The following is a 26,177-nucleotide window of genomic DNA, read 5'->3' as shown; positions in this document are numbered from 1 at the left end:
TCATAATCGATTTCCAAAGGTGGCGACTGAAAAACTTGGACCGTGTACAATGTAAACAAATTAGTTCTCTTGAATAAGCTGAAATGTTCCTCGTATCTGCCGCTCGGGCGCGTTTACACATGCTAACCGCCCTCAGGGCAAATAAGCAGGAACCTTTTCAACAGGTTTCTTTGATAAAGCCATATATCATTCAGTGAATGTCCACAACAATGTAAGCCAAGGATGTTAGCATTTGCAGCTTACCGTGACGCAAGGTGAAAAGTTCAAGACTGCTAACTGAATAAACTACTTAGTCTTCCTGGATTGTGCATATATTATGTAGACGGCTGTTTTGCAAGTCATGCGAAAGCTCAGGGTTTTAAATCCAAGTCAAACAAGCAGCAAACTCAATTTCAAAGGAATATTCTTGGATAAATACAGCGTAAGCTCCTTTGAATAGCATATACTTACGGTTAGTGATTTGAACAAAGCTTTAAACCAAAGTATAACATTTGTTATAATTCATCCTGCAGCTTGCGTGCTACGTACTTGAGGTGTGCTGTTATTTTTCTAAGCATACAAGCTGATGATTTTCACCTGGTGGACAATAAAACTGGAGAAAACCACCAAATCTCCACTTAAACCACTTTTAATTAAGTAAACAACACACTTGCAGTGTGTTTAAAGTTGTGCACATGCAAACACCACTTATAATTTCTATACAAATGTAAATCTAGCTTCAAAACTAAATGTAAAGTATGTTTGCATACGTTTAAAAAGCATATGTTTAAAAAGATTGCTTATAGAAATAATATACGTTTAAAGAATATAATATAAAATACAATTATATTAAGCATTATGCAAAATTATATTAAATGCAATTAGTTGAGTGCCTATTTGACCCATAAAATAGGACTAAAGTACTTATGTATATGTAATTTCATAATAACTTCTATTGTCTTTGAAATATGACTAAAGTGTACTGTCAGATGTATAAGCATTTACAGCATGTTAACCTAAACTATACTTAAGTGTAATTTCTACTGAAACTTATATGTCATGTATTTAAATATATTTATAAATTCACATCTGCAATGATGAAATTGCAATTTAGCACATTTCAAATTTAACTTTAAATGTTATATCAAATAACACACTACAGTTAATATTATAATCAAGTTCTTTAGTAATCATAAGTAAAATAAGTGTGCCTCTTTAAAGTGCAACAAAAGATTATAATATAATCATTTAAAATATAAAGTAAAACTTCAAATTTAACATTATTACAAAGTGCGTTTTTTAAAAGTGTGCTTAAGTGTGTTATGAAACAGTTGTGAAAGTCTACCGTGGCCTTTAATTTCATCTTCAAGTACAGTTTTTAAAAAATATACTTTCAGCGTCTGAGGTATACTAGAAGTGCACATTTAATACAATTAAACACACTTCTTTTTCACAAGGCTAGTCAGTGAAATGTTATCCCGGAATAGTTGCTCTTTCGTTGTGCATGTGATTTGCATGCACTGAAAACACGCAGCTATCTCTCTCTCTCTGATGCACTCGAGACGTTTTAATGCAGTCTGAGCCTCCCGACTACAACAGGCCAGATGTGTTACCTGACCGATCCCCTCATAAGACGGATCCTGGGAGGTCCACCAGCTGTCCCCATCCATGACCCACGTCTCGGGGCAGTGCTCCGGGGGTGAAGGGTCCAGCAGACCTGGAGGCTGGCGGTAGTAGGGACGAGGGGGATGGGTCGGATGAGAAATTGGGAACCGATGGGGCGAATGTCTAAACGGAGGGGGTCGATTACACTTAAGTCGGGGGGTTTTGGGTGGGAGAGGGGATCCTTCCATACAAGCTGGCATGAAAGGTGGCTTTCTCTTCTTGGAGGCTGTCATGTGGAAAGCAGAGCCCACCATGGCAGGCGGTTAGTGTTACACACAAACATGGTGGCCAGGAACGTGCGGCCGAGCACGGGCTGGGCTTTTTAATAACAGAAGCCAATAAATTAAAAGTCTATCTGCAGGATGGAAAACTGATAGCTTTCCGAGGCCTTTCTGCACGGCATTTTGTGTGTGCTCATTTGTTTTGTGCTTTTCTTTGCTGTATTTTCTGGACGACAAGCACTGAACAACTAAAAGGAAATTGGAAAGAATAGAATGTTTTAGAAATCAGTGAATTGTATTTTTGAACACTGAATTGTACGACGGTTTATATTGTGCAATAGTAAAAATGTGTAAATATGTATTTTGTGTATGCTAGCTCCTTTTACACTTTACTTTCTTCCCTTTGTTCTGGCTGACATACAAAGAGGAACTTGGAAAGAATACAATGTTTTAGAAAGGATTCAATTTGAGTACAGAATTGTTTATATATTTTATAGTTTATATTACAGTATGCAACAGTAAAAATGTGTAAATATGGACTTTTTGCAATGTATTTTGTGCATGTGAAACCTGTTTTACATTTTTCTTTGCTGTGTTGTCTGGACAGAAAGTATTGTCATTATGCTGGTTGGAAAAAGAAACTTGGAAATTACACAAAAACTATGCGAGCAAACTCTTCGCCACTCAGCAGAAAAGTTTTGAAAGGAAAAACATTTTTAAGCAAAGAATAAAATGTTTTAGAAACGATTCAATTTGAACATGAAATGGCACAAAAATGTGTATTATGCAATGGCAAAAATGTGTCAATATGGACTTTCTGCACAGTGTTTTGTGCGTGCTAACCTGTTTTACACTTTTCTTTGCTGTATTTTCTGGATATAAGTATTGTCGCGATTCTGTCTAAAAAGAGAAACTTGTGTGGCAAACTCTTTGGCACAGCAGAAAAGTTTTGCAAGGAAAAATGTTTCAGAAATTATTTGAAAACAGACTGGTACGATGGTTTATATTGTGCAACTTTAGAGATTTTGCTATAGATATATTTAGGTAAATATGGCGTAACGTGAAATAACAGCTGCTTTATAAAATCAGTTTGACTGTTTTGAGTCACATTTTGTGCTACATAAGTTGAAGCTGTTTTTGCACTGAGGTTTGCTTCCATCAAGTTCTAAATAAAAAAGAGAAAGTAATCAAAGCGCCTTTATTTGAAAACGCTTTAATTCACCAGATTTTCTAAAAATAGGGGCTTACTACATAGTTATGCAACACACAAACCGTTTCTAAATGAATTCCCAGCATCTATCGTGATTTATACGGTTAGCATTATCGTTCACCTCTATATCACACATTACATCATTGTGCATATATGTCTTCATCGAGCCCGTGCAACACTTATCAGGGTTCCCATGCTCTGCTGCGCTCCAGCATTGATGAAATCCCCGGACAGTGATGTAAGCACCGACGCATCTCAAGAGACCATTACTAGGCTGTTACAGCCCCCCCATCGCTCCATTAGCGAGCTAAAGAGCAGACGCGTGTGGCCGGCCGGCTTTATTTACGAGAGTCCGAGTTCAAAGGCTGCAGACAAGCTTGAGCCCCAAAGGCAAGCGGCCGCAGACGAGCTCTTCACTTTGTGTGTGCGTTTCAAATAAAAAAAACAGCTTAGTCCATCAATTGAAAAACTCCCACAGCATGCACAGCAAGAGCCCTGAGGTTCAACATTGTGTACTAAACGAGCTAGAGTAAGCCTGATGTTTGGATAAGACTATTTACTGAATGTCAAATGCATCACTGAACTATAATGAAGTGAAGTGTGAGGAGAAGAGTCTCACCGACAATCACTTTTCATGAGAGTTTACACTACGAATCTACTGATTTCAATGGAAAAGTTGCATATTAAGCATATACAGGAAAACTGTGCAGAAAGGTTTTGCAAAGAAAAATGAACACAAAAGAAAAAAGGTGTGCAAACCTTTTGGTATTCACTAAAAATAACTTCATTAGCTAGCCAGAATAAGTTTAATGTTTGGGTAAGGCTATTTACCAAATGGTAAATGGATCACTGAACTATAATGAGGTGAAGTGTAAGATGAAGAATGTTAACGACAATCACTTTTCGCTAGTTTACTATAGAAGCCATTTACACCTCGGAATAAAAAAAAAAAGAATAAATAAAAAGGTAATTATGACTTTTTATCTCACAATTTGGACTTTGTTTCTCAAAATTCTGAAAAAATTGCAATAACACATAATTTTGACCTTTTTCGCAGTTAAAAGTTCCTGACCTATAAATTCTGTATTTGTTTTTTGTTTTTTTTTAATTCTGAGTTTGCTTCTCACAGTTATGTACACCCCCTTATAGAATAATAAAAAAAAGGGTAATTGCAACTTTTATCTCAAATCAAATTTGCTACAAATCCATTGATTTAAACAATTTTGCCTATCAAGCATAGATAGTTTAGAGAAGAATGCTTACCAAACTAAACAGAACTATAACTATATGAAAATTAAGTGAGTCTCAACAACAGTCACTTCCGACAAGTTCGATTTAGGGAGTTTACTCATTAAGTTTACGCTGCAAATCAATTGATTTCAATGGAAATCGCATCACAAGAATGTACAGAAAAAGTTCAATAGTTGCTTTTGAATGTAAGTGTTTCTATTGGTCTGTTTCCACTGCATTTGCAGCACTTGTTGCATGTATCAGCAACTGTTGAGTTTAGGCGCTGAGATTAAAACTTTTGTGAGCAAAAAATTACTAAAGCAAACTCAAGAAGAACTGTTTTGCAAGGAAAAACATTTTTGAACACAAAAGAAAAATTCATAGCACTTTCTCAGATTTGGTTTTGCTTGCAAAATGTTTTTGTATGCAATAAAAGATGCTAAATAAATTCAGAAAATGCATGGGGAGTTGTTATTTTGTGGCTTTGTATAGTGGCTCATGTTAGTTTTTTTTTTTTTTTGATTGACCCTCAAAACACATGTATACAAGTTAATTCAAATAATTCTGCATATTAAACTTGGACAAATGAAAGCATTGCAAAAATGACATACTTTGGCTTAAATTTTTCAAAAAAACAACATGGAAGATGGTCCTATTTTAAATAAGTCCTATTTGTTGTAGTTTCCGTTCACCACTATAGAATTGTAGCCAACTATGACGAATGTTGGATATGTGAAAAGGCTCCATATTTAAGTAGTGCTCATTTGTTGAGCTGGACTACCTGGCCCATTGATCCCTCAGTGAAAGCCCGTGTGAGTTCAGAGGAAATGAAAGGGCAGATGGCTGCTCGCAGTCTGTCTGGAGTCACGCTGGAAATACGAGGGCTGCAGAAGTGCTGCATTGTTGTAGTGAGGTCACCGTGTCTCGCGGCTTCCCTTCAGGCAGAGCAGCGGTCACCCGCGAACCCGCGCCCTGCGCCATATGGGACATAGCCCTTAGCTACCGGCCAGAGAGCAGTTTGGTGGCTTTGATTGAACGGTTTAGATCACGGTTCGGGTTGGAGAGCTCGCTGTAGATCAGACAGCCATATGGCAAAGTTACGGCTCATGATTCGTTTCAAATACATACAACCTGCTCTCTTAACCCGGCCATAATGATCCTGTCAGGACATGCAGAGTGCAGCGCAACAGTAAAAATCACATTCGTTTTGTCATAATAGGAATTTGTTTTTATTGATAAGTAATAAACAATTAAAGACAGACCTACTGTGAGCTACGAGCTTGTTCATTGGTGGCATATGATTGCCTGCATGATTTCAACTTTAAAAAAATAAAATAAATAATAATAATAATCATTTTTAACAGCAGAGATACTGAAAAACTGCATTACCCATGATTCTGCAGAGAAATCTCCCCCAATTGGAGAATTGTGACAAGGAAATTGCACAAAAAAACAACAAAAAAATAAAAACCGTGTGAGACATATATATAATACATACAGCACAGTAGACGTACATAGTTAAAGACAAGAAACGTAGGCTATTTCGTGTTAAACAGGTTGTCTGTGAAAATCGGTGCTTGAAATAGGCTAAAGCTTTTTATTCATTGATTTTAATTGATGACTGCTGAGTTAATATTTTAATTATAGGCCTATAATTTATTGTATATAAATAAAAAATATTTTAATTGAAGAGTAAATAGCCTAATCTTTTGTTATCCTCCTCGCAGTGTGTCAGTTATGCGGTAATATTGCGGGGAAAAATAATTGTAATTTTTATTTAATAATAAAAGTAACTTCATCATAATAATAATAATAATAATAATAATAGGCCTAATAAAAATAAGAATTTAACAGGCCTACATTAATTAGAAATACCCAATCCTCTTAACATTGCCAATAATTGTTGTTTTTGACAATATTTCTGGCTATTGTCGATACAAAATCGGTTTGTAATGCGTACCAAACCGAAAGCCTCGTACTGAACGGTTCAATATGAATATGTGTATCGTTACACCCCTAATATATATATATATATATATATCTATCAGTCATGGCCAAAAATATTGGCACCCTTGGTAAATATGATCAAAGAAGGCTGTGAAAATTAATCTGCATTGATAGTCCTTTTGATCTTTTATTAAAGAAATTCACAAAAATCTAACCTTTCATTGGATAATAAGAATTTAAAATGGGGGGAAATAACATTATGAAATAAATGTTTTTCTCAAATACACGTTGGACACAATTATTGGCACCCCTAGAAATTCTTATGAGTAAAATATCTCTGAAGTATATTCCCATTCATATTCACAATTTTGAGCACTCCAGCGTGATTATGAACACAAATTATCCAGCCATGGCTTCCTGTTTCACAGAAATATAAATAGAAGGGAAAACAAAGCCCAAATTCTCTTAATCATCCGTCACAATGAGTTAAACCAAAGCATATATTTCTGATGTGCAGCAAAAGATAATTGAGCTTCACAAATTGGTGAAGTGGCTTTAAGAAAAGAGCTAGAGCAGTGAAAATTCCCTTTACCACCATCAGGGCAATAATTAAGAATTTCCAATCAACATAAAATGTTACGAAACTGCCTGGAAGAGGACGTGTGTTTATATCGTCCTAATGCATGGTGAGAAGGAGAGTTTGAGCGGCTAAAGACTCTCCAAGGACCACAGCTGGAGAATTGCAGAAAATAGTTGAGTCTCGGGGTCAGAAAACCTTAAAAAAAAAATTGTCAAACAGCACCTATATCACCACATGTTGTTTGGGAGGGTTTCAAGAAAAATTCTCCTCGCTCATCCAAAAACAAACAAACAAGCATATTCAGTTATCAGACACGACTGGAACTTCAAATGGGACTGGCTTCTATGGTCAGATGAAACTAAAAAATGAGCTTTTTAGCAGCAAACACTCAAGATGGGTTTGGTGGACACAGGGATAAAAAGTACCCCATGTGTACAATGAAATATACTGCTGTATTTTTGATGTTGTGGGCCTATATTTCTGCTGGAGGTCCTGGACATCTTGTTTAGACACATAGCATCATGGATTCTATCAAATACCAACAGATAAAAAATAAATAAGTGACTCTGTTAGAAATCTTATAATGGGCCATGTTTGGATCTTCCAACTGTACAATAATCCAAACACAAACCTCAAAAACAACACAAAAATGGGTCAGCTTCTGCTGGCCATTCCAGTCCTCTGACCTGAACCCTGTAGAAAATGAGTGAACTGAAGAGAAGAAGCTGTGAATCTAAAGGGTCTGGAGTGATTCTGGATGAAGGAATGGTCTCTGATCTCTTGTCAGGTGTCTCTAACCTCATCAGGCATTATAGGAGAACATTTAGAGCTGTTAAACTGGCAAATGGAGGTTTCAAAAAGTATTGAATAAAAGGGTGCCGTTAATTGTGGCCAATGTGTATTAGAGAAAAACATTTATTTAGTAATGATATTTCCCCCCATTTTAAATTCTTATTATCCAATGAAAGGTTAGATTTTTGTGAATTTTTAAATAAAAGATCGAAAGGATTAACAATGCAGATTAATTTTCACAGCCTTCTTTGATCATATTTACCAAGGGTGCCGATATTTTTGGCCATGACTGTACATAAATTGTAACTTATTATATTTCAATTGCCAAAGCATATTTCATCATTTTCTATTAGTTTAATACAATAGCCTAATAAATAACTAAAACTTTAAAATAACTAAAACTAAAAGTTTTTTTTTTTTTTTGTAAATATTTATATTTTATTAAATTTTAATTAATAGTCTGGAGAATAACAACAAGTAAATCGTGCCAAAATTATATATATATATATATATATATATATATATATATATATATACTTTTTAAAAATCTCAATGAAAAAAAATCATTCTGGAACCAACGCTGCTGAAAAATTGGGCAGCCACTGTTGAGGGCTTCGTCATGTGACCAGTTGTTCCTCAACTGGTTTAGCTTCACGACCACGTTCATGCCGGGTAAAAAGAGATATAGATTTGACAGCGCACGTTGATGTATGATGTAAGGCGCTGTGTGGAATACGATAGCCGTGAAAGACGCCAACGCTAGCAGAACAGCGCGAGGCCAGGTGAAGCGCGCTGGACCGGCCGTGCCCCGTCCCGGGTTTGTTTTAGCTCAGTTTACCACTGTGAAAGGGGGCAGAGCATTCTTTCCCATGCCCTCTCGCTCCGGGACACGCTCGTACCAGGAAACACACTGCGCATCACAGGAACTCTGGGAGGAAGTCAGGACTCTGCTGGGCGGCCCACGCTTGCCGTCTCCGCTCACGTTTATTTTCTTGGGAAAGGTTTTGTGAGGAGTGGTGCGTCAGCAGGTGTGAGAAAACCATCGCTGCCTCTATGACCTGGAGAACTGCTCTTTCTGTTTTCTGAAAACAAGCGTGTGAGAGCGTGTTTATATGAAATTAAAGGGATGGTGGACTCAAAAATGAAAAATCAGCTACTCACCCTCATGTTATTTAAAATTTGAGTTGTGTTTTTTTTAGATGCAAGATGGGATATTCAGCATAATGTTGACACCATTGTTATTTCAGTGTAATTTATGTACTATTATAGTATTTCTTAATATTTTGAATTAGCTTTTATTTTATATCTTCAGTTTTTAATTTTATAAAAATTTTAGTTATTTGGTTGTTTTTTTAAATCGTTTTATTTATTTTTTATATTTATGTTTGTATTTAATTCATTTTTATTTCAGTTTTAGTAATTTTAGTATAAACTTTTTTTTATTTCAGTTAATTGCGAAGCCAACATTTCTAAATTATTTATGTTTTTCATATAATAATTACATTTATTACTAATTATTTCATTTAATTTTTTTTATTATTATTTATTTATTTATTTTATTTAGCTTCATTTCATTTAATGATTTTGAATGGTTTTAGTTAGCAATAAAAAAATAGTTTTCTTGTTGTTTTTTGTAAGACACAAATGCATTATTTAGCATAATGTTGACACCAGTGTTGTTTTAGTATTATTTACTATTACAGTATTTATTAATATTTTGAATTGACGTTTATTTTTACATTTTCATTTTTTTTTTTTTTAAGTAGTTTTTTGTAAATATTTCTATTTAGCTTAAAAAATATTTTTACAGCAGTTTTAGTACATTTAGTACTTAAACAACAGTATTAAAAAAGAATTATAAAAGTTGTCAGTATGATTAGCTCGCAAATCTTGTTCATGCTTCCATATACGATCACTATATATGCAAGAACCAAGAAGTTTGCATGTATAGTGAAATGTTAAAAAATGTTAAGCTCAGCGAATAGATTTAAAAACATTAAATGTGCACTTTTTCAGTGGTCTTAGACTTCATACTGACTCCAGTTGGTGGAAATTGTTCGGTTTACGACGCATTTGTGGAAATACAAGCCGAATAATTGTCTAATATTTGATTGATAAGCCCAGCCAATAACCATGCCCACCATTTTTTATTGCATTTTAAATGAATATGCAAAATAAGCTTTTAAGCTTGTGAGCATCGCATTTGTAGTATGTATATATTGGCACAATACTGACTTTTTAGATAGATTACATCAATATCGGCCATTGAGAAAGTCGTATCGATTGAATACTATCACACGTCATTCATGCATTTCTTAAAAACTAAAACTTCTGAAGTGGAAAAAGTTTCACCTTTAACACGTCAAGCGATGGAATTACTGCAGCTTTGCTGTCGTTATGACAGTCACATGATATGTTTCTTTAATCATAAATACGCCGTACGGTAGTGTCGCAACTGTTTACTGAGAAAACAGAGCGAGCTGCACCGAGACATTGTCTCTGTTTGTTTTAAACATTCGCTGGGTGCCGCCCGACCGCAGCCGCCAAAACATCATTCACCTCGCTCCTGTCTGAACTGTCAGATTAATTAAAAAAGAGCTGAATCTGGCACGTCACAATCTGCGTTGAGGTCACACACGTACAAGCCCACTCTTGCGTGATTGTCTGAAAGCTCTGGTTTTGGCTCTTATTTCACCTTTTGCTGCCCTTCCTTTCCATCTTTGCTCCTGACAGCAGCTGCTCTCGTGATATTGCTCACATCGAGCATCTCTCCGCTCCGGCCGACAGATGGAGGAGCCCTGAGGGAGAAACGGGGAGAAGTTTAGAGGAAGACAACAGCTTTGTGCTTCTTTTTGTCAGAAGCGACCTTACGGCAAGCGTGTGTCTTAATCTAAGAGGAGAGTCAGGATTTGGCAGCATGAGATGTTTATTCTGGCACCACAGTAACAGGGTTATTATCGTTAACTAAAACTAAAATTATAACTAAAAATATATATATATAAAAAACACAACAAAATTTAAAGGTTTAAAAAATATATTTAAAAATTCTCTTATTTTATTTGAGTTGCCAAGACATAGTTTCTAATTTTAGTTTAACTTAAAGTAATTAAACAACATTTTTTCCAACAACAACAATTTTAGTACCATTGATATAACATTATAGTTTTATTAATATTTTGAGTCAGTATTTAATTTCATATTTTCTGTTTAATTTTTTAAATTTTATTTAGTAATTTTGTTGTGTGTTTGTCAAGTCTTTATAATTTGTTGTTGTTATTATTATTTTTATTTATTTTTTACTTCCACTTTAGTTTTAGTTATTTTAGCACATCAAGTTAAACTAAATTAAAATGATAAATGTTGCTTTGGCAACTAGCTGAAATAAAAGTTTTATTTAACTATAATAACCCTGATTTAAAAAAATAAATAAATAAAAATAAAACATGACAAAAACATACAACAAAATTACTAAAACCTCAACTAAAATAAGTTAAATATAAAATAAAACCAAATATTCATAAACAATTATAATAGTATATCAGTGATACTAAAATAACACTGTGCTGTAGTTTTCTCTAAAGTTTATGATATAAAAGCAAATATTACCATATTTCTCAGACAGCAATGAGAAAACAAATACAGACGTTATTAGAAGACAAGCACAGTTGAGACGGGTCATATCGCAGTCAAAAATCAGAGATCTCAAAGCAAACTCAAAAATTTCTCATCAAATGATTAGTCGCATTAATTTTAGCTCAGCTCAGCTCTTATTTTCTCCTGAGGTCTGAGACAAAGTTGAAGCAGAAATTAAACATTAATGAGAAAGAGCAATAAATAAAAAAAACAGGTCAAGGTTACAAGGTCATTCCTGGTGTTTCACCCACATCGTCTCTCATTTGTATTCATGCAAACTATACCCACATGTATGCACCGCACCTTGCCATTACCAGCCCAGAACAGAACAGAACAGAACAGAACAGGGACGGTTGCATTTCTTACATTTCATGCACAAGAACAGCCAGCGTTTTTCGCCCATCCTGAACTGCTTGTGCGCAGTTCTGCATGCGGATTATGATGCCAAATTATGCCAGGTTGAAAAAGCAGGTTACACATTGTTCTGTTCCAGGAACACAGTCCTACCAAGCCGGTTTATACAAACAAGTGTTTCACTGTTGTCTGTATCTCAGAATTCTAATTATGTGTGCTTTTGGAAACCGCAGGTGCCTTGTCATTGAGAAATACTGTCCGTTCACCTTTTTTTCCTTTTTTTTCCCCCTGTGTAAGACACGATTAGACATGAATTGCGCTTTGTGCATTTTTATGTTCTGGTTCCTCCTTTATATTTTACTTTCAAGATGCGTGCTGTTGGACTGAAGCCCGGTGTGCTTTTTAGGTCACACATTTCTGACAAACAGGTCTGTCTTTTTCAGGAGAGCTGACAGCTGAACGTGTGCAAGCGGAAGTACGACGACAGACATCCACAGGTCTGCAACAACTTCACAGTTTGCATTTAATGAACTTCCTCTAGTGCATTCATGGTGTTTTCAGATGGAAAAGGTTTAAAGTGTTTCTCTCATTCACAGGAGCCACTAGATCTACACATCAGACGACGATTTTAGGCCATGTGAGTGATATTAAAGCTAGTTCTGGGCTTCACTTAAACACTGCAAAAATATTTTTCTTTTCCAATAAAAACATCATCCTTAAAACAAGATGCATGCACTTAAGGAGCAAAAAGCACAAGATTAAACTCGTTTTTGGAAAAAAAAAGTTCATGTTTCTTACCCCACTGGCAAACCGTTTGGCAAACTTTCTGTGCAAATTCTTCACAAAACATTCAATTCAAGGTGACAAATTGTATATGAATGGTTTTACAGTTGATTTGTGGAGAATTTTGTGGCTAAATTTTAATTCATCAATGTAGACATACAGTACCTGTACATAAAATCCTTGTTTTAAACCATACAATTATAGGGATGAGAATCATGAATTATGAAATCCACTTAATGGTCCTTTAATGATTCCAATTATGGTAATTTTAGTACTTAGGAGGACAAAATAACTAAGGAATTTGAGAATGACTCTTTTGTCTGATTCATAAAAAAGAATCAGCTCATGAGAATAAATCATTCTTGAATTGGATTCCACTTAATGATTCAGAATCCCAAACGATTCCATTAAGGAATCTTTTACTTTTGAACAGTTCATAACTCATGAATTTGAGAAATTTCAGATTCATTAAAAAGAACCAACCCATAAGAATCATTTGCTTCTGAATTGGATTCCACTTAATGATTTAGATTCCTTAACAGCTCCACTAATGATTCTTTTAGTACTTTTGAAGAATTGATCTTTGTAAAGAATCATCGAATCATCCGAAGAATCTTCCTCAAATCAGCTCATAAGAATCATTCGTTCACAGATTCTATTAACAATTCCAATTCCTTAATTCAATTAACGATCATTTTCTTTCAGTAATATTGGCAGTTTGAGACAGGGTTATTATAGTTAACTAAAACTAAAAAAAAAAAATGTTACTTGAAGTAAAATAAATGTTAAATGAAATAAATAAATGCAATAAATAAATAAACTTATTTCAGCTAATTCATTTGATTTCTCATTTTGATTTAGTTTAACTTAATGTACTAAAATCACTAAAACCGAAATTAAAAATTAATAAAATATAAAGTATATAGACATTTAAAAAAAACGAATTAAAATTATAAAAACAACTACACACATACACATACTTTATATATAAGAAAGAAACAAAAAGAACAGAAGAACCGATTCAAAAGAGTCGTTTGATTATGAATCAGGTTGTGTTGTTAGTGTGTTATTGCAATAGGAAGAGGTTGTCTATTGTTAATACCTGGTTCTCTGACTACATCTAGAGCAGCTGTCCTCAGTCATGGCTGCTTATGGACAGACGCAGTACAGCCCCGCGTTACAGCCGGCCGGTCCATACACACCGTACACACATCACACACAGGGCTACAGCATGGCGTCCTACAGTGAGTGACATTTCACACCCGCCCTAAATAGTGCACACCACAGCTGACCTGACAGCTGATCGTGTCTCTTTCTCTCACCCGATCAGATATTAAAACAGAAGATGGCTTGAGTCATTCACCAGGACAGAGCAGTTTGCTGGGATACACGTCCAACTTCAGCGGCACTCCACCCGCTCAGACGCTCTACAGTTACTCCACACACGGTCAGTGCCACAGCCGCCTCTCAAAGAGCCACGCTATCATTTCATAAAATAAGGAAAAGTTGTGTGCAACTGACCCTTATTCACACTATTTTTTTTTTTTTTTTTTTAAGTGTCTTCTGGTCACCAAGGCTGCATTTATTTGATCAAAAATACAGTAAAAAACATAATATTGTGAAATGTCATTACAATTTAATATAACTGTTTTCTACTTGAATATATTTTAAAATGTAATTTATTCCTGTGATCAAATTTTCAGCATCATTGCACCTTCCGGAAGTTCAAAAGAACAGCATTTAATTGAAATGGAAAACTTTTGTAACATTTAATGTTACTGTCTATAATGTCACTTTCAAACTATTTAATGCATCCTTGCATAAAAATGATAAAGTCAGCTGGTCAGTATCACAGAAAAAGCTCAGACATGGAGATCAGGACTATGGTTTCGCATCATTATACAAACATTTTTAACCACGGATTGACCAATCAGGAATCAAGTATCCCAAAAGTCATGTAATACATTTAATCGACTTGAATTTTTACAAATATAACTACACTTATAAACAAATACACATTTATTTTTAACAAATTCCCACAACTATACACTGATTTTTCAGGTGCCGTCTACAGTCAACCCCAACACACACACACACACACACACACACACACACCTGTTCCCCATTATCCGCGGTCTGGCTCCTGGCGTCAGGCGTCTCTCTCTGCTCTCTCAGGAGGTCAGAACCTTTCTCCGCAACACGCCGGCCACTGGAGGAGCGTGTTAGTGTGGGAGTGAGTCTCAGACGAGATCTGAGCATCGGATCGCAGTCAGTCGCCCCTCTTCTGCCCGCAGTCCTGATTTTGGCATCGCAGTGTGAAATTGACCGCTCTCGGTCAAGGTCAGAGGTGAAGTGGCAACAGGCACGTTTTCAGGTTTAAAGGGCCAGAATTATTTACTAGTCATCATCATTTACTCACCCGCATGTCGCTCCAAAGCCTGATGATGTTTCTTCCGTGGAACACAAAAGGAGATGCTTTGAAGAAAATTTAAGGGGGTTTTTCCATGAAGTGAAAGCAAATAGTAAACATGGGCTGTGAGGGGACAAAACAAGCACATTAAGGATGAAAAAGCAAAATCTTAAAATAAAATATTTTAAATCTGTAATGAAAACGATTACAAACTTATTTAAAAAAAAATAAAAAATTAAATAAGCTGAAATAAAATAAAATATAAATATTAGATGAAAAACATAAACTAAACTAAATTTAGAAATGTTGTCTTTTGAAATAAGTTTAAGCACTAAAATGACTAAAAAGAAATAAAATTAAAACTAAATTAAAACTGAATCATATATTTTTTTTTAAATAATAATAATAATAATGACATACAAAATGTCATTAATAAAGTAACAATAATAAAGTGCATAAAAATTAAACTAAAATGAACATTAATAAACTATAATAGATATAAATAATACTAAAATAACACTTGTGTGAGAATCAGGCTGAATTAATTCACATAAATCTTCCCTCTGCATGCAAAAATGTTTGGTTTCATTAATTAAAAAAATTATTGACATGCCAAATGTGTTAAATGATTTTTAGTGAATATTGATTTGAATATCAGTCTATTCCTCACAAAACACACTCAGAACTGTTTCTTGAGCAGGAAAGCAGCATATTAGAATGATTTCTGAAGGATCACGTGACACTGAAAATTCAGCTGCGCATCACAGAAATAAATTAAGATTTAAAATATATTACAATAGAAATCATTTATTTTAAATTCTAAAAATGTTTCACAATATTACTGTTTTTGCTGTATTTTTAATCAAACAAAAGCAGCTTTGGTGAGCAGAAGAGGCTTCTTTCGAAAGCATCAACAAAGTCTCACTGATCCCAAACTTTTGTAAAGTAGCATGTGTGAACAGTTCAGACATTCAAAGTCATAAAGCACAAGATATCTACTTCCTGTCTGTCTAATTAGCATAATCAATGAGTTATTAGTGCTATGGCAGATAATACAATGTATAATGTATTAGAGTGATTTACGGTAATTCATAAGCGTCCCGAGACATCATTTACTGTAAAATTGTCTGCTCGTGAAATGGATGGATTTCTAATGGGTCTGGGAAAACGCGCTTACTACGTCTCGCACTACATCTCGCCGGTCTCATTTGATTTATAGGCGAATTCCAACAGGAGACCTGCTGTAGCATGAAATAAATAACCCTTCTCCGGGTGCCAAAGGTCCTCGCGTTTCACCGCTGTGGAGAAAATCAGAAACACGGCCCCGGCGTTCGCCCGCTTCCCTCTCTCCCCCTTTGAAGACTTTCTGCTTGCTTCCTTGGAGATTTGGTGCTGTTTTGACACAGTCATTTATCTAGGGCAGGTTTCAGAAAGCCAACGAGCGGGAATATGAAGGGAACGAGACAGAATAAAGGAAACTAGACGGGCCTGGAGAAAGACATTCAGACTCTGAAAGTCCGATAACGGAGACGGATTTGCTCTGGGCTCCATGCTGCCCTTTCTCACCTGAACTGTTTTTGTAGTCATAAATCAAGCAGACTTTCTCTGAGCGCTTTAAACGTGTCTATATTTCAGCAGCCGTTCCTCAGCCACTGCCTGTCGTGTTTCCTGCGTCGTGTTTGTGTTGGATTGTGCGCTTTGGAGTGTCTTTACCGCAGTCAGCTCGATGTACGCTCTTAAACTAGCTTTGTGCTTCTTTTCCAGGCGGCAGCATTTCTTCTGGAATTTTCCAGGGTGCAAACAGCATCACAGGCTCAACGCCGTTCAGTCCTGCACAGCAGGTGGGTCAAATTAGGAAAATGCATCACGCAGCACCTTCACTGATGGACTACAAACAACCCTTGGAGACTGATATACTGTTGTATCCAGTGTTGGCAGGTTTTCACAAGAAGACCCGGCAAATTGCTACTCAAAACTAGCCCAATCGCATTTCGGGGGGGGTCCCCTGATAAAAATCATGTTCTGGGGGTGAAATACATGTTTTTTTTGGCAGGGTTCCCCTGGTAAAAGACACATTCCAGGGGCTAAATATCACGCTTCAATCTGCGGCAACAGTGTTAAAGTAGCCCGATTCTGCGGGAAAACCGTGGACTTGGCAACACTGGTCGTACCTTTGCAAAAAAAAAAAAAAAAAGGGGGCATGACTAAAATGATGCAAACTATGGCATTTTTAGTACATTATAGTATAATTTGACTACCATGGCGTATTAGCCAACCACCAATGAATGCTGCAATAGGGTTTAGACAAAACGAGACATAGAAAGTAGTATGCAATCTGAGATGATTCATTCATGTCATTGTCTCCATCAGGACTTCTCAACATATTCTAGCTACAGCCAAAGTCAATATTCGCCATACTACAACACGCACTACAACAGCCCGTACATCACAACCAGCAACATCACGCCCTCAGCCATCACCACGGCGATACCCTATCAGCACACGGATCATCCCGCTGTATCGTCCAATCACAGTCCGGAATCACACACAGGTGAGCTCTATGGTGAAAATGATGAAGCTGATTAACATTCTCAGTGTTATTTTTATATTAGACAGGAATACTTATTAAAAAGAGTAAGACAAATATTATGAAAAATGTTTAAAATATTATGAAAAATATGTTTGAAAAAGGTATATGAAAGTTTGAAAAAGGTCAAAAAAGGTATGTGTAATATTTATATAAAAATACTGCCAACTTGCAATAATTGTTAAGACTTTTAAAAAAAGAATAATTTTTCAAGTTGAAATATCCAAATGTTTGACTATATGTTTTTCTACAAAAAAAAAAAATAAAATAAAATAAAATAAAAATATATATATATATAGAATGTTTATGAAAATACAAAAATAAATAATTTAAAAAGTAATATGAAATGTCAATTTTCAACTTTGAAGGTATTTTCAAATATATATTTCATATTACTTTTTTATTATTTATTTTTATTTTCATAATATTCCCTATATATATTGATATTATACTCAAATTACATATATTGAGACAGATATTTGGATAAGAAAGATAAAAATATATTTTTAAAATATATTTTTTATCTTTCTGTATTTAAATATATTTAAATATCTGTCTCAATATATGTAATTTGAGTATAAAGCAAAGCTCAATATATATATAGGAATATTTATGAAGATACTAGAAATAGTATGAAAACGTTATATATAATTATATATATAAACAAACAGTGCCAACTTGCTAAAATAGACTTAAAAAGCATTTTCAAGTTGCTTTAATATCTAGATTTAATATCTAACTGAATATAGGGAGTACTTAAAAAAAATACTATGTTTTTTTTTAATTTTTTTTTATACTATTTTTCAATGAAAATACTATGAAAAGTAGCACAAAAAGATCTCTCTCTCTCTTTGTGTGTGTATATATGTATATGTCTGTATATACGTAATTTATAGTCATATAAAACAAAGTTTCAATGTTACAAAGATACTACAAGATATTAAAGTAACCAAATTATGCAATATTTTAAATATTTTTACAGTATATGACTTATTATGTGTGATGTACTTAAGTATTTAATACAATAGTGCTAACTTGAAACTTTCAGGACTATTTGCTTTGGTATTGAGATATTTGATTGTATGTCTGTATGTATTTGACATGTCATCACATGCGTTTGTGTGTGTGTAACAGCAGAGTACCACGCTCCCACGAGTCCTCCGACTCCAGGAAAGGAGCAGGAAGGCGCTCCAGCGAGACGCAGCTCAGATGGGAAGCTGAGAGGCAGGAAGAGGGCCAATGACCCCGTCCCCCCTCTGGACTCTGACATTGAGGTACAGACGCTGGCCTTCACGGTGTCCCTTACACAACGCCTTTCATTAACATTCCTGTGCTCCGGACCGCAGGGATTACTCTCACATCCAACCTAGAGTTGTGCAATGATATCTGGCAACAACCTCATTCAACACTTACAGGAATAGACAATGAGTTTAAACGGATAGGTCACCCAAAATGAACATTCGGTCATCATTTACTCACCCTTATGTTGTTCCATACCTGTATGAGTATCATTTTTTCGAATGGATTTTTAGCAGAATGTCCAAGTTAATCTTCACAAATGAGGCCAATAAAAGTTTCAAAACTCATCATCAGTCATACAGGTTTGAACAAAAGGAGACTGAAGTAAAACGATTAATTGATGTATTCTTTGCTCCATTGATTCTATTGCATTTATTTCTCAGTGTTGTGTTTTAAAATATATGTGTATTTGATTACCAGACAAAGAAAACTGTAAAATGTTTATGAACAATGGATACAGAGCGTTTGCCTGTCTACCCATGAGCTGTGAAATGAGGCTGAACCGACTAAGATTATCAGCAATTATTATCATAAACACAGCACTGAGATAATATGCAGTGTTTTGGAGTAAATACCTTTCTTGACAAGTAAGCAGATTATATTTGTGCTCATGCTCATCGTGTGTGTGTGTGTGTGTGTGTGTGTGTGTGTAGAGAGTGTTTATTTGGGACCTGGATGAGACCATCATCATTTTCCACTCGCTCCTGACGGGGACATTTTCCACACGCTTCGGCAAGGTACAAACCAGTTCTCCCACTCACACAACTCAACTACATGCTGCTTTAGTTTTGGAAGACAAAACTCATATATTTATATATATACTTTTGGAAATTTTGTATTTGTATTAAATCTTTAATGTGGTATGTGTAATTCTATTTAACAGTAACAGTATAAACCACAATACAGTTTGAACTTCAACCCAAAAAAGCATATATAAATAACAACAACATTTTATATATATTTCTAATACAAAATATTATGTATATTACTCAGGAATCTGAATTTCACCTTACATACACAATACCATTCAAAACTTTGGGATCAGTAAGCTTTTTAATGTTTTTAAAGTCTCTTATACTTACCAAGGTAGCATTTATTTGATCACAAATAAAGTAAAAACAGTCAAATATTATTGTAATATAAAGAAGCTAGTTTATGTCTGAATATATTGTAAAATGTGATTGATTGCTGTGATGCGCAGCTGAATTGTGACCCTGGACCACAAAACCAGTCTTAAGTCGCTGGGGTATATTTGTAACAATAGCCAGAAATACACAGTATGGGTCAAAATGATAGATTTTTCTTTTATGCCAAAAATCATTAGGATATTAAGTAAAGATCATATTCCATGAAGATATTTTGTAAATTTACTACTGTAAATATATCAAAACGTCGTTATTGATTAGTAATATGCATTGCTAAGAATTCATTTGGACAACTTTAAAGGTGATTTTCTCAATATTTAGATTTTTTTTGCACCCTCAGATTCCAGATTTTCAAATAGTTGTATCTCAGCCAAATATTGTCCGATCATAACAAACCATACATCAATGGAAAGCTTATTTAAATCTCAATTTCGAAAAATTGACACTTAAGACTGGTTTTTTGGTCCAGGGTCACAATTTTCAGCATCATTACTGCAGTCTTCAGTGTCACATGATCCTTCAGAAATCATTCTAATATGCTGATAAACATTTCTGATTATTATTAGTGCTGAAAACAGTTGTGCTGCTTCATATTTTTGTGAAAACCATGATGCATTTTATTTTTCAGGATTTTTGATAACTATCATATATACAGCAGAATAAATTTCAGCAAAATTAGTTTGATTTTAATCCATTTAAGGCCCTAAAAGTTGGCAGAAACAAAAGTCCCTCATGATCTCTTATTCATAATAAATAAATATGTTCCACAGCTGTTTCAGAGTAACATCGTCAGCAGACAGTAAATGCGGAAGAACTAAATGAACAGTGAAAGATATAATGTCGCTCCTTCAGCTCCAGACTTGTTATTTGGCCGCTCTGGTTTGATTGACGGCTCATGAACTTCTACGCAATCTCCAGGCAGCTGATGAGGAAACAATGGTCATGTTTCTTTTTCTTGGCCCGCAATCTATTTTGAATTCCCACGATCCCTTGCGGATTTGACGTGACACATAAGAGACTCTGAGAAACGCCTGGCCGTCTCGAGCATGCAGATCTTTGGACTTTTCTTTTTGAGGACTGCAGAAATGTTGCCGTGACTAATGTGTCTAATTTCAGATCCAGGAAAAAGACTCCAGAGTAGCTTATTACTGTGGCAGGAATCCACTGGAGATAGCAAATCAAAGAAAACATCCATATGAAACTGAAATTGGGCTGGAGTTAAATAGGAACAAGTTTGATGTGTGTCACGACAAAGCCGCTTACGGTCAGACAAAGGGTTGCATTGGCTCGGATTTCGCATCTTTAAGTAACAGGATATTTAACGTACTTTTTTTATACGTACTTTGTCAAAGCCATAAGCTCATCACTGTAAACAGCCTGTTTGGGCTAATTGGCCAAAAGCAAGACTCGACCTACTGAATACAGAACCTCTCAGGGTGTTGAAAGACACCCGTTTGCTATGTGTTCTTTAAGCTGAAGTGAACGTCAGAGTTTATTGAAGGCTTTTTCCCATTAGGATGTGATTTATCCTTGCTCAGTATGTGTAAACGGAGCATCTTAATTTGCACACAATGCTCCAGATTATCTCAACCCTACACGACAAAAAAAAAAAAGTATAATAAATAAATGTATTAGAAATAAATATAAAAGTGCTATTTAAAAGTGCTATTTTTATTTCTATTTATTTATATATAAACAAACAATAATGAATAAAATTATAGATGGATAGATGGATATAGATGTAGATATATATAGATATAGATATGAATAATAAAACATTTTTATAAAATAGAATCTAAATATTAAATATTTTACCATTGTTTTGATGGTACATTTATGCATGAGCTCAAGTTTAAATATAATATTTTTTCTCCAATTTTTTTTTTTTTTTTTTTAAGCTCAGGTACATTTAGAAATATTTTCAATTTGAAAATTTCTCTCAAGCATTGTAATTTCATCATATATTTACAAATGCATTTTGCCAAAAAAAAACAAAAAAAAAACTTTTTTTTAAATACCATATGTCATATGTAACTTCATTACAGTCCTTCCTAAAGACCCATTCTCAAATGTCCAGTCGTAAATCTAAAGTGGTACATCTATTATTCTGTGTTTGACAGCCACCTGTAATAAAGTCGTCCATTCATGACAGCAGATTACAGGTTATTATCTTAATTAAAGCAGGACAAACTCACAGCTCCTGTGCTGACAATGATTAGGCGTAGATGAAGAGCTGTTTCGCGGTTAATCTGACACTAACCTCTGGCTGACACCTACAGCTTGATCCGCTGCCAAACGGAGGAGTTAGCGGCTAGTTACGTAGCTGGCATGGAACGGGAGCACACAATGCCTTAGCTTATGTTAGCTTCACCTACAACATGAAGAGAAAACAAGAGAAAGAGAAGCAGTTTGACACGCTTCTGATTGAAAGCACAGTGACTGGCGCCGAGTGATCAGCATTCCTGTTGGACAAAAACCTGTTGCACCACACGCTCCCTCTCTGACTGAAATAATGCAATCCTCACCTGTCACTTCTAACCAGGTATGAAAACTAATTTGATGTGCTTTCTGTGTTTTGATCCAGGACTCTGGCAAGGCTGTGTCTCTGGGCTTGTGGATGGAGGAGATGATCTTCAACTTGGCAGATTCACGTCTGTTTTTCAATGACCTGGAGGTGAGCAAAACATCAGAATCAACAAAATCACTTAGGATTTAATGCCGAACACTGATTTTTGGACTTCAGCATTAGATGTATATTTAAACAATCACAAAAAATGGTGTTAATTATAAAAATGCAGATTGACTAGTTTATGAAAGATAGCAGAGTGATATGTATGGAAGCTTGTTTCTGTATGGGATAAAAAAAAATTAAACTAAAAAAGGTAATTATCTTACAATTCTGACTTTTTTTCTCATAATTCTTAGGGGGAAAAAGTCAGAATTGCTACATTCACATATAATAAGAAACCTTAAAAAAGTCTTAATTGTGAGATGTAAACTTGCAATTAACTTTTTATTTTTATTTTTATTCAGTGGCATTACAAAAGCAGAGCTGAACTCAGAATTCTGAGGGGGAAAATGCCAAAAACGTTTTCTTAGAATTGCAATTTACAACTTTTTTTTATAACTTACAATTACGAGCTTAAGTCATAATTCTGAGAAAAAAAGATGGGGGAAAAAAGTCAAAATTCTGCAAAAAAGTGTATAACTTTATAACTCACAATTCTGAGGAAAAGGTCTGAATTGTGAGATATACATTATTTTTTTTTTATCACTTGACAGAAAAAAAGCTTCCATAGATATGAGACACGAAACTAGCACAAATGTTCATGGTCAATTCATAAATAAAACATTTACTGCAGAATGTTGCAACTGGCCAATCATAATCAAGTATTCCAGAGAGCCACATAACAAACTTCTCTCATTGGTAGTAATCTTCACTTCTAAGATAGAACACCTGTCAATCATAAAGCTCTGCATATTCCCCGCCCCTCATGTCTCCATTTGTTAATTGTTTACTAATTTGATACCGCTTTCAGCTGCCAGTAAAATAGCAGTAGTCCTTGCTGCATTGTATTTCACCATATTTAAATTAGTTCCTGCTGGGGTTTTTTTTTTTCCAGAACTCTGTGGCGACACATGCATGTAATATTCCTCAGATTAAACCACCTTGACCAAAATATGAGGAAGAAATCATGTTGTATCCTCATATTTTTTGTGACGCTGCAGAAACTGGCTGTGCTGTTTGTCACAATTATGCAAAGAAACAGCTAGATAATTCATCATAAAGACTACATATATTTAAGATGCATTACTATTTAAAGGTTTTCAAACAATTTGTTAACATTTTTTTATAATTTTATTCAGCAAGGATGCATTAATTAGATCAAAAGTGACACTAAGGATATTTATAATGCTGTACAAGATTTCGATTTCAAATAAATGCTGTCCTTCTGAACTTTCTATTCATCAAAGAATCCTGAAAAATAAAATGCATCACAGTTTTCACGGAAACGTGAAGCAGCACAACTGTTTTCAACATTGATAATAATCATAAATGTTTGTTGAGCAGCAAATCAGCATATTAAAATGATTTCTGAAAAATCGCGTGACAATGAAAATTCAGCTTTGCATTACAGGAATAGATTACATTTTACAATATATTCACATAGAAAACAATTATATTCAACCGTAATAATAAATCATTGTTTTTACTGTATTTTGAGCTAATAAATGCAGCCTTGGTGAGCAAAAGAGACTTATTTTCAAAACTTTAAAAAAGCTTACCGACACCAAACTTTTAAACAGTAGTCTATATAAGGCAAAACACACATTCATGGGTGATATGAAATATTTAATTTATTTAAAAAGTGAATTTAGGGCTGTTTATGTGTGTTTGTTGACAGTAATGCAGAGTCAGTGTGTGAAAGACCTCGGTTTGCCCTCTGCATGAAGAAAAGGAGGGATTAGATTCTCTAAAAGCTTTTGAGGAGGTGCAGCAGAAACCCTGACAGCATCTGAGGTCTTAATTAGGGGTGTGTGGCTGCCACTGAAAAGAAAATTTGTCCCGGGGAGGAGGAACAGCCCAGGGGTGGAGGGCACACACACCATTATTTCTTGAGCAGGTTTTAATCACGGCCCCCTTCCCTCTTGTTCTGTTTTCATTGTAATTGCCCTCAAACAGTCCAAGGCATCATTCAGCATTCAAACACTGGGAGTTCAGTCTATTCAAACGTGTCAGCTGGGGAACAGAAAGCTGCCGCGGGCAAAATAACTGCACAGGGGTCAATAGCTTAGAAGTACATGTGATTAGTGGCCTAACTTGATCATTTTTATGAATATGAATATTTTAGATTTATGATTTGTTTATTTTATATTTTAATTCAGTAAATACACATTAAATTGGTTAAAAGTGGTGCCAAAGACATTTATAATGTTTAAAAAAAAAAAAAAAATTAAACTTCAAATAAATGTTCTTTTGAATTTTATTCATCAAAAATCCTGGGGAAAGTAAAACTGTAAAAATCTAGTTCTATTAAAAAAAGGGGGGGGGGGGGACATAAAAGCAGTGTGTATTATATATTATCTTTTATTGATTTAGTTTTATTATTGCAATTGTTTTAAATCTTTCATTGATTTTTAATAGAAACATCATATTTATGAGAAACATTTGATTAAGGCAGCGGCTCTTTGCACTAAGTGTACAGTAAGTTTCCACTAAGTGCAAATAGCAACGGATTCTATTTACACTCATTTAAAATAGCAGTATTTTTCAGTGATCTGCTATTTACACTAAGTGCAAATAGCTATAGTTTCTATTTACACTGTTAAAATAGCAGGATTTTCTGCTATTTATACTACTTATTGCAAAAAGGCAATTACCTGCACCTCAGTATTGTAGAGCATTATAAAACTGAACGCAATAATAATGTATTATTACAATAAAGCCCTCCCTACCCGAAGCTTTATTTTCATTTTTATTGAAAATGAATGCCTTTCCAATGTGATATGAGATTTGAAAAGGTAGGAAAAAAGTTTGGCGAAAGGCAGGTTAGAACTCGGGTCGATCGTGTCAAAAAGACTACAGTCCAAGCTTTAACATCTACCCCACTGGAGCTGATGATTGCCAGTCGTCTTTTGTGGTGTTGACCAGCTCAATCACACGTTGGTGGGTGGAGTTAGTGTAAACAGCCTTTGCCAACAAGACGGCTTATTTGCACTTAGTGTAAATAGACACTCCGATAAATTAATGTTTGATAGAGTTAGGTAGAGAAGATGGGGGGGGGAATAAATTAATATTATTATTCACCAAGGACAAAGTAAATTGATGTATTTTCAAATAAATGCTCTAAATGTTCTTTTGAACTTTATCAAAAATCCTGAAGAAGAGAAAATCACATACACAATGAAAGTCTACTTCTATTAAAAAAGCAGTTTATTATTATTTATTTTTTTTATTTTTATCTTATTGATTTAGTTTTGTTGCAGTTGTTTTAAACTGCATTATTTTCATTAATAATCCTGGAAAAGAAAAATCAGATTGAAAAGTCTAGTTCTATTTAAAAAGAAGGGGAAAAGAAAAATGAGAAAATCTAGTTATAATTACAGTAATTTAAGAACAATACAAGTCAGTGGGAGGTCGGCAACATGATATTATTAAGATAAACATGACATGTTGAGTCATATCTGTGAAAATATGAAAAACAATAGTTAGAGCATGAATGTGTTTTGTCAGTGCTGAAGGCTGAGCAATTGTTTTTGTGAATTCGAATCCAAATTTTTATCAAATTTGCATGTGTTGCTAAAACAGCAAGGAGAAGCACGCTAGATAATGATCTGGAG

General features: G+C 34.7%; 1 protein-coding gene across 1 annotated transcript in view; it reads left to right on the top strand.

Moving 5' to 3' along the window:
- Nucleotides 1-26,177, top strand: part of eya2 (EYA transcriptional coactivator and phosphatase 2) — a 39,769-nt gene that overhangs the window by 4,863 nt on the left and 8,729 nt on the right. The window contains 9 exon segments of the mRNA XM_058779907.1: nt 12,055-12,108; nt 12,208-12,248; nt 13,519-13,638; nt 13,725-13,841; nt 16,569-16,645; nt 17,175-17,355; nt 18,526-18,665; nt 19,344-19,427; nt 22,420-22,509. Coding sequence (XP_058635890.1) covers nt 13,536-13,638; nt 13,725-13,841; nt 16,569-16,645; nt 17,175-17,355; nt 18,526-18,665; nt 19,344-19,427; nt 22,420-22,509 — 792 coding nt within the window. The 5' untranslated portion in view covers nt 12,055-12,108; nt 12,208-12,248; nt 13,519-13,535.

The sequence above is a fragment of the Onychostoma macrolepis genome, chromosome 06, assembly GCF_012432095.1.
Source record: "Onychostoma macrolepis isolate SWU-2019 chromosome 06, ASM1243209v1, whole genome shotgun sequence".
NCBI lineage: Eukaryota > Metazoa > Chordata > Actinopteri > Cypriniformes > Cyprinidae > Onychostoma > Onychostoma macrolepis.
Note: the sequence above shows the minus strand (reverse complement) of the source record. Positions and strands in the feature narration are given on the sequence as shown.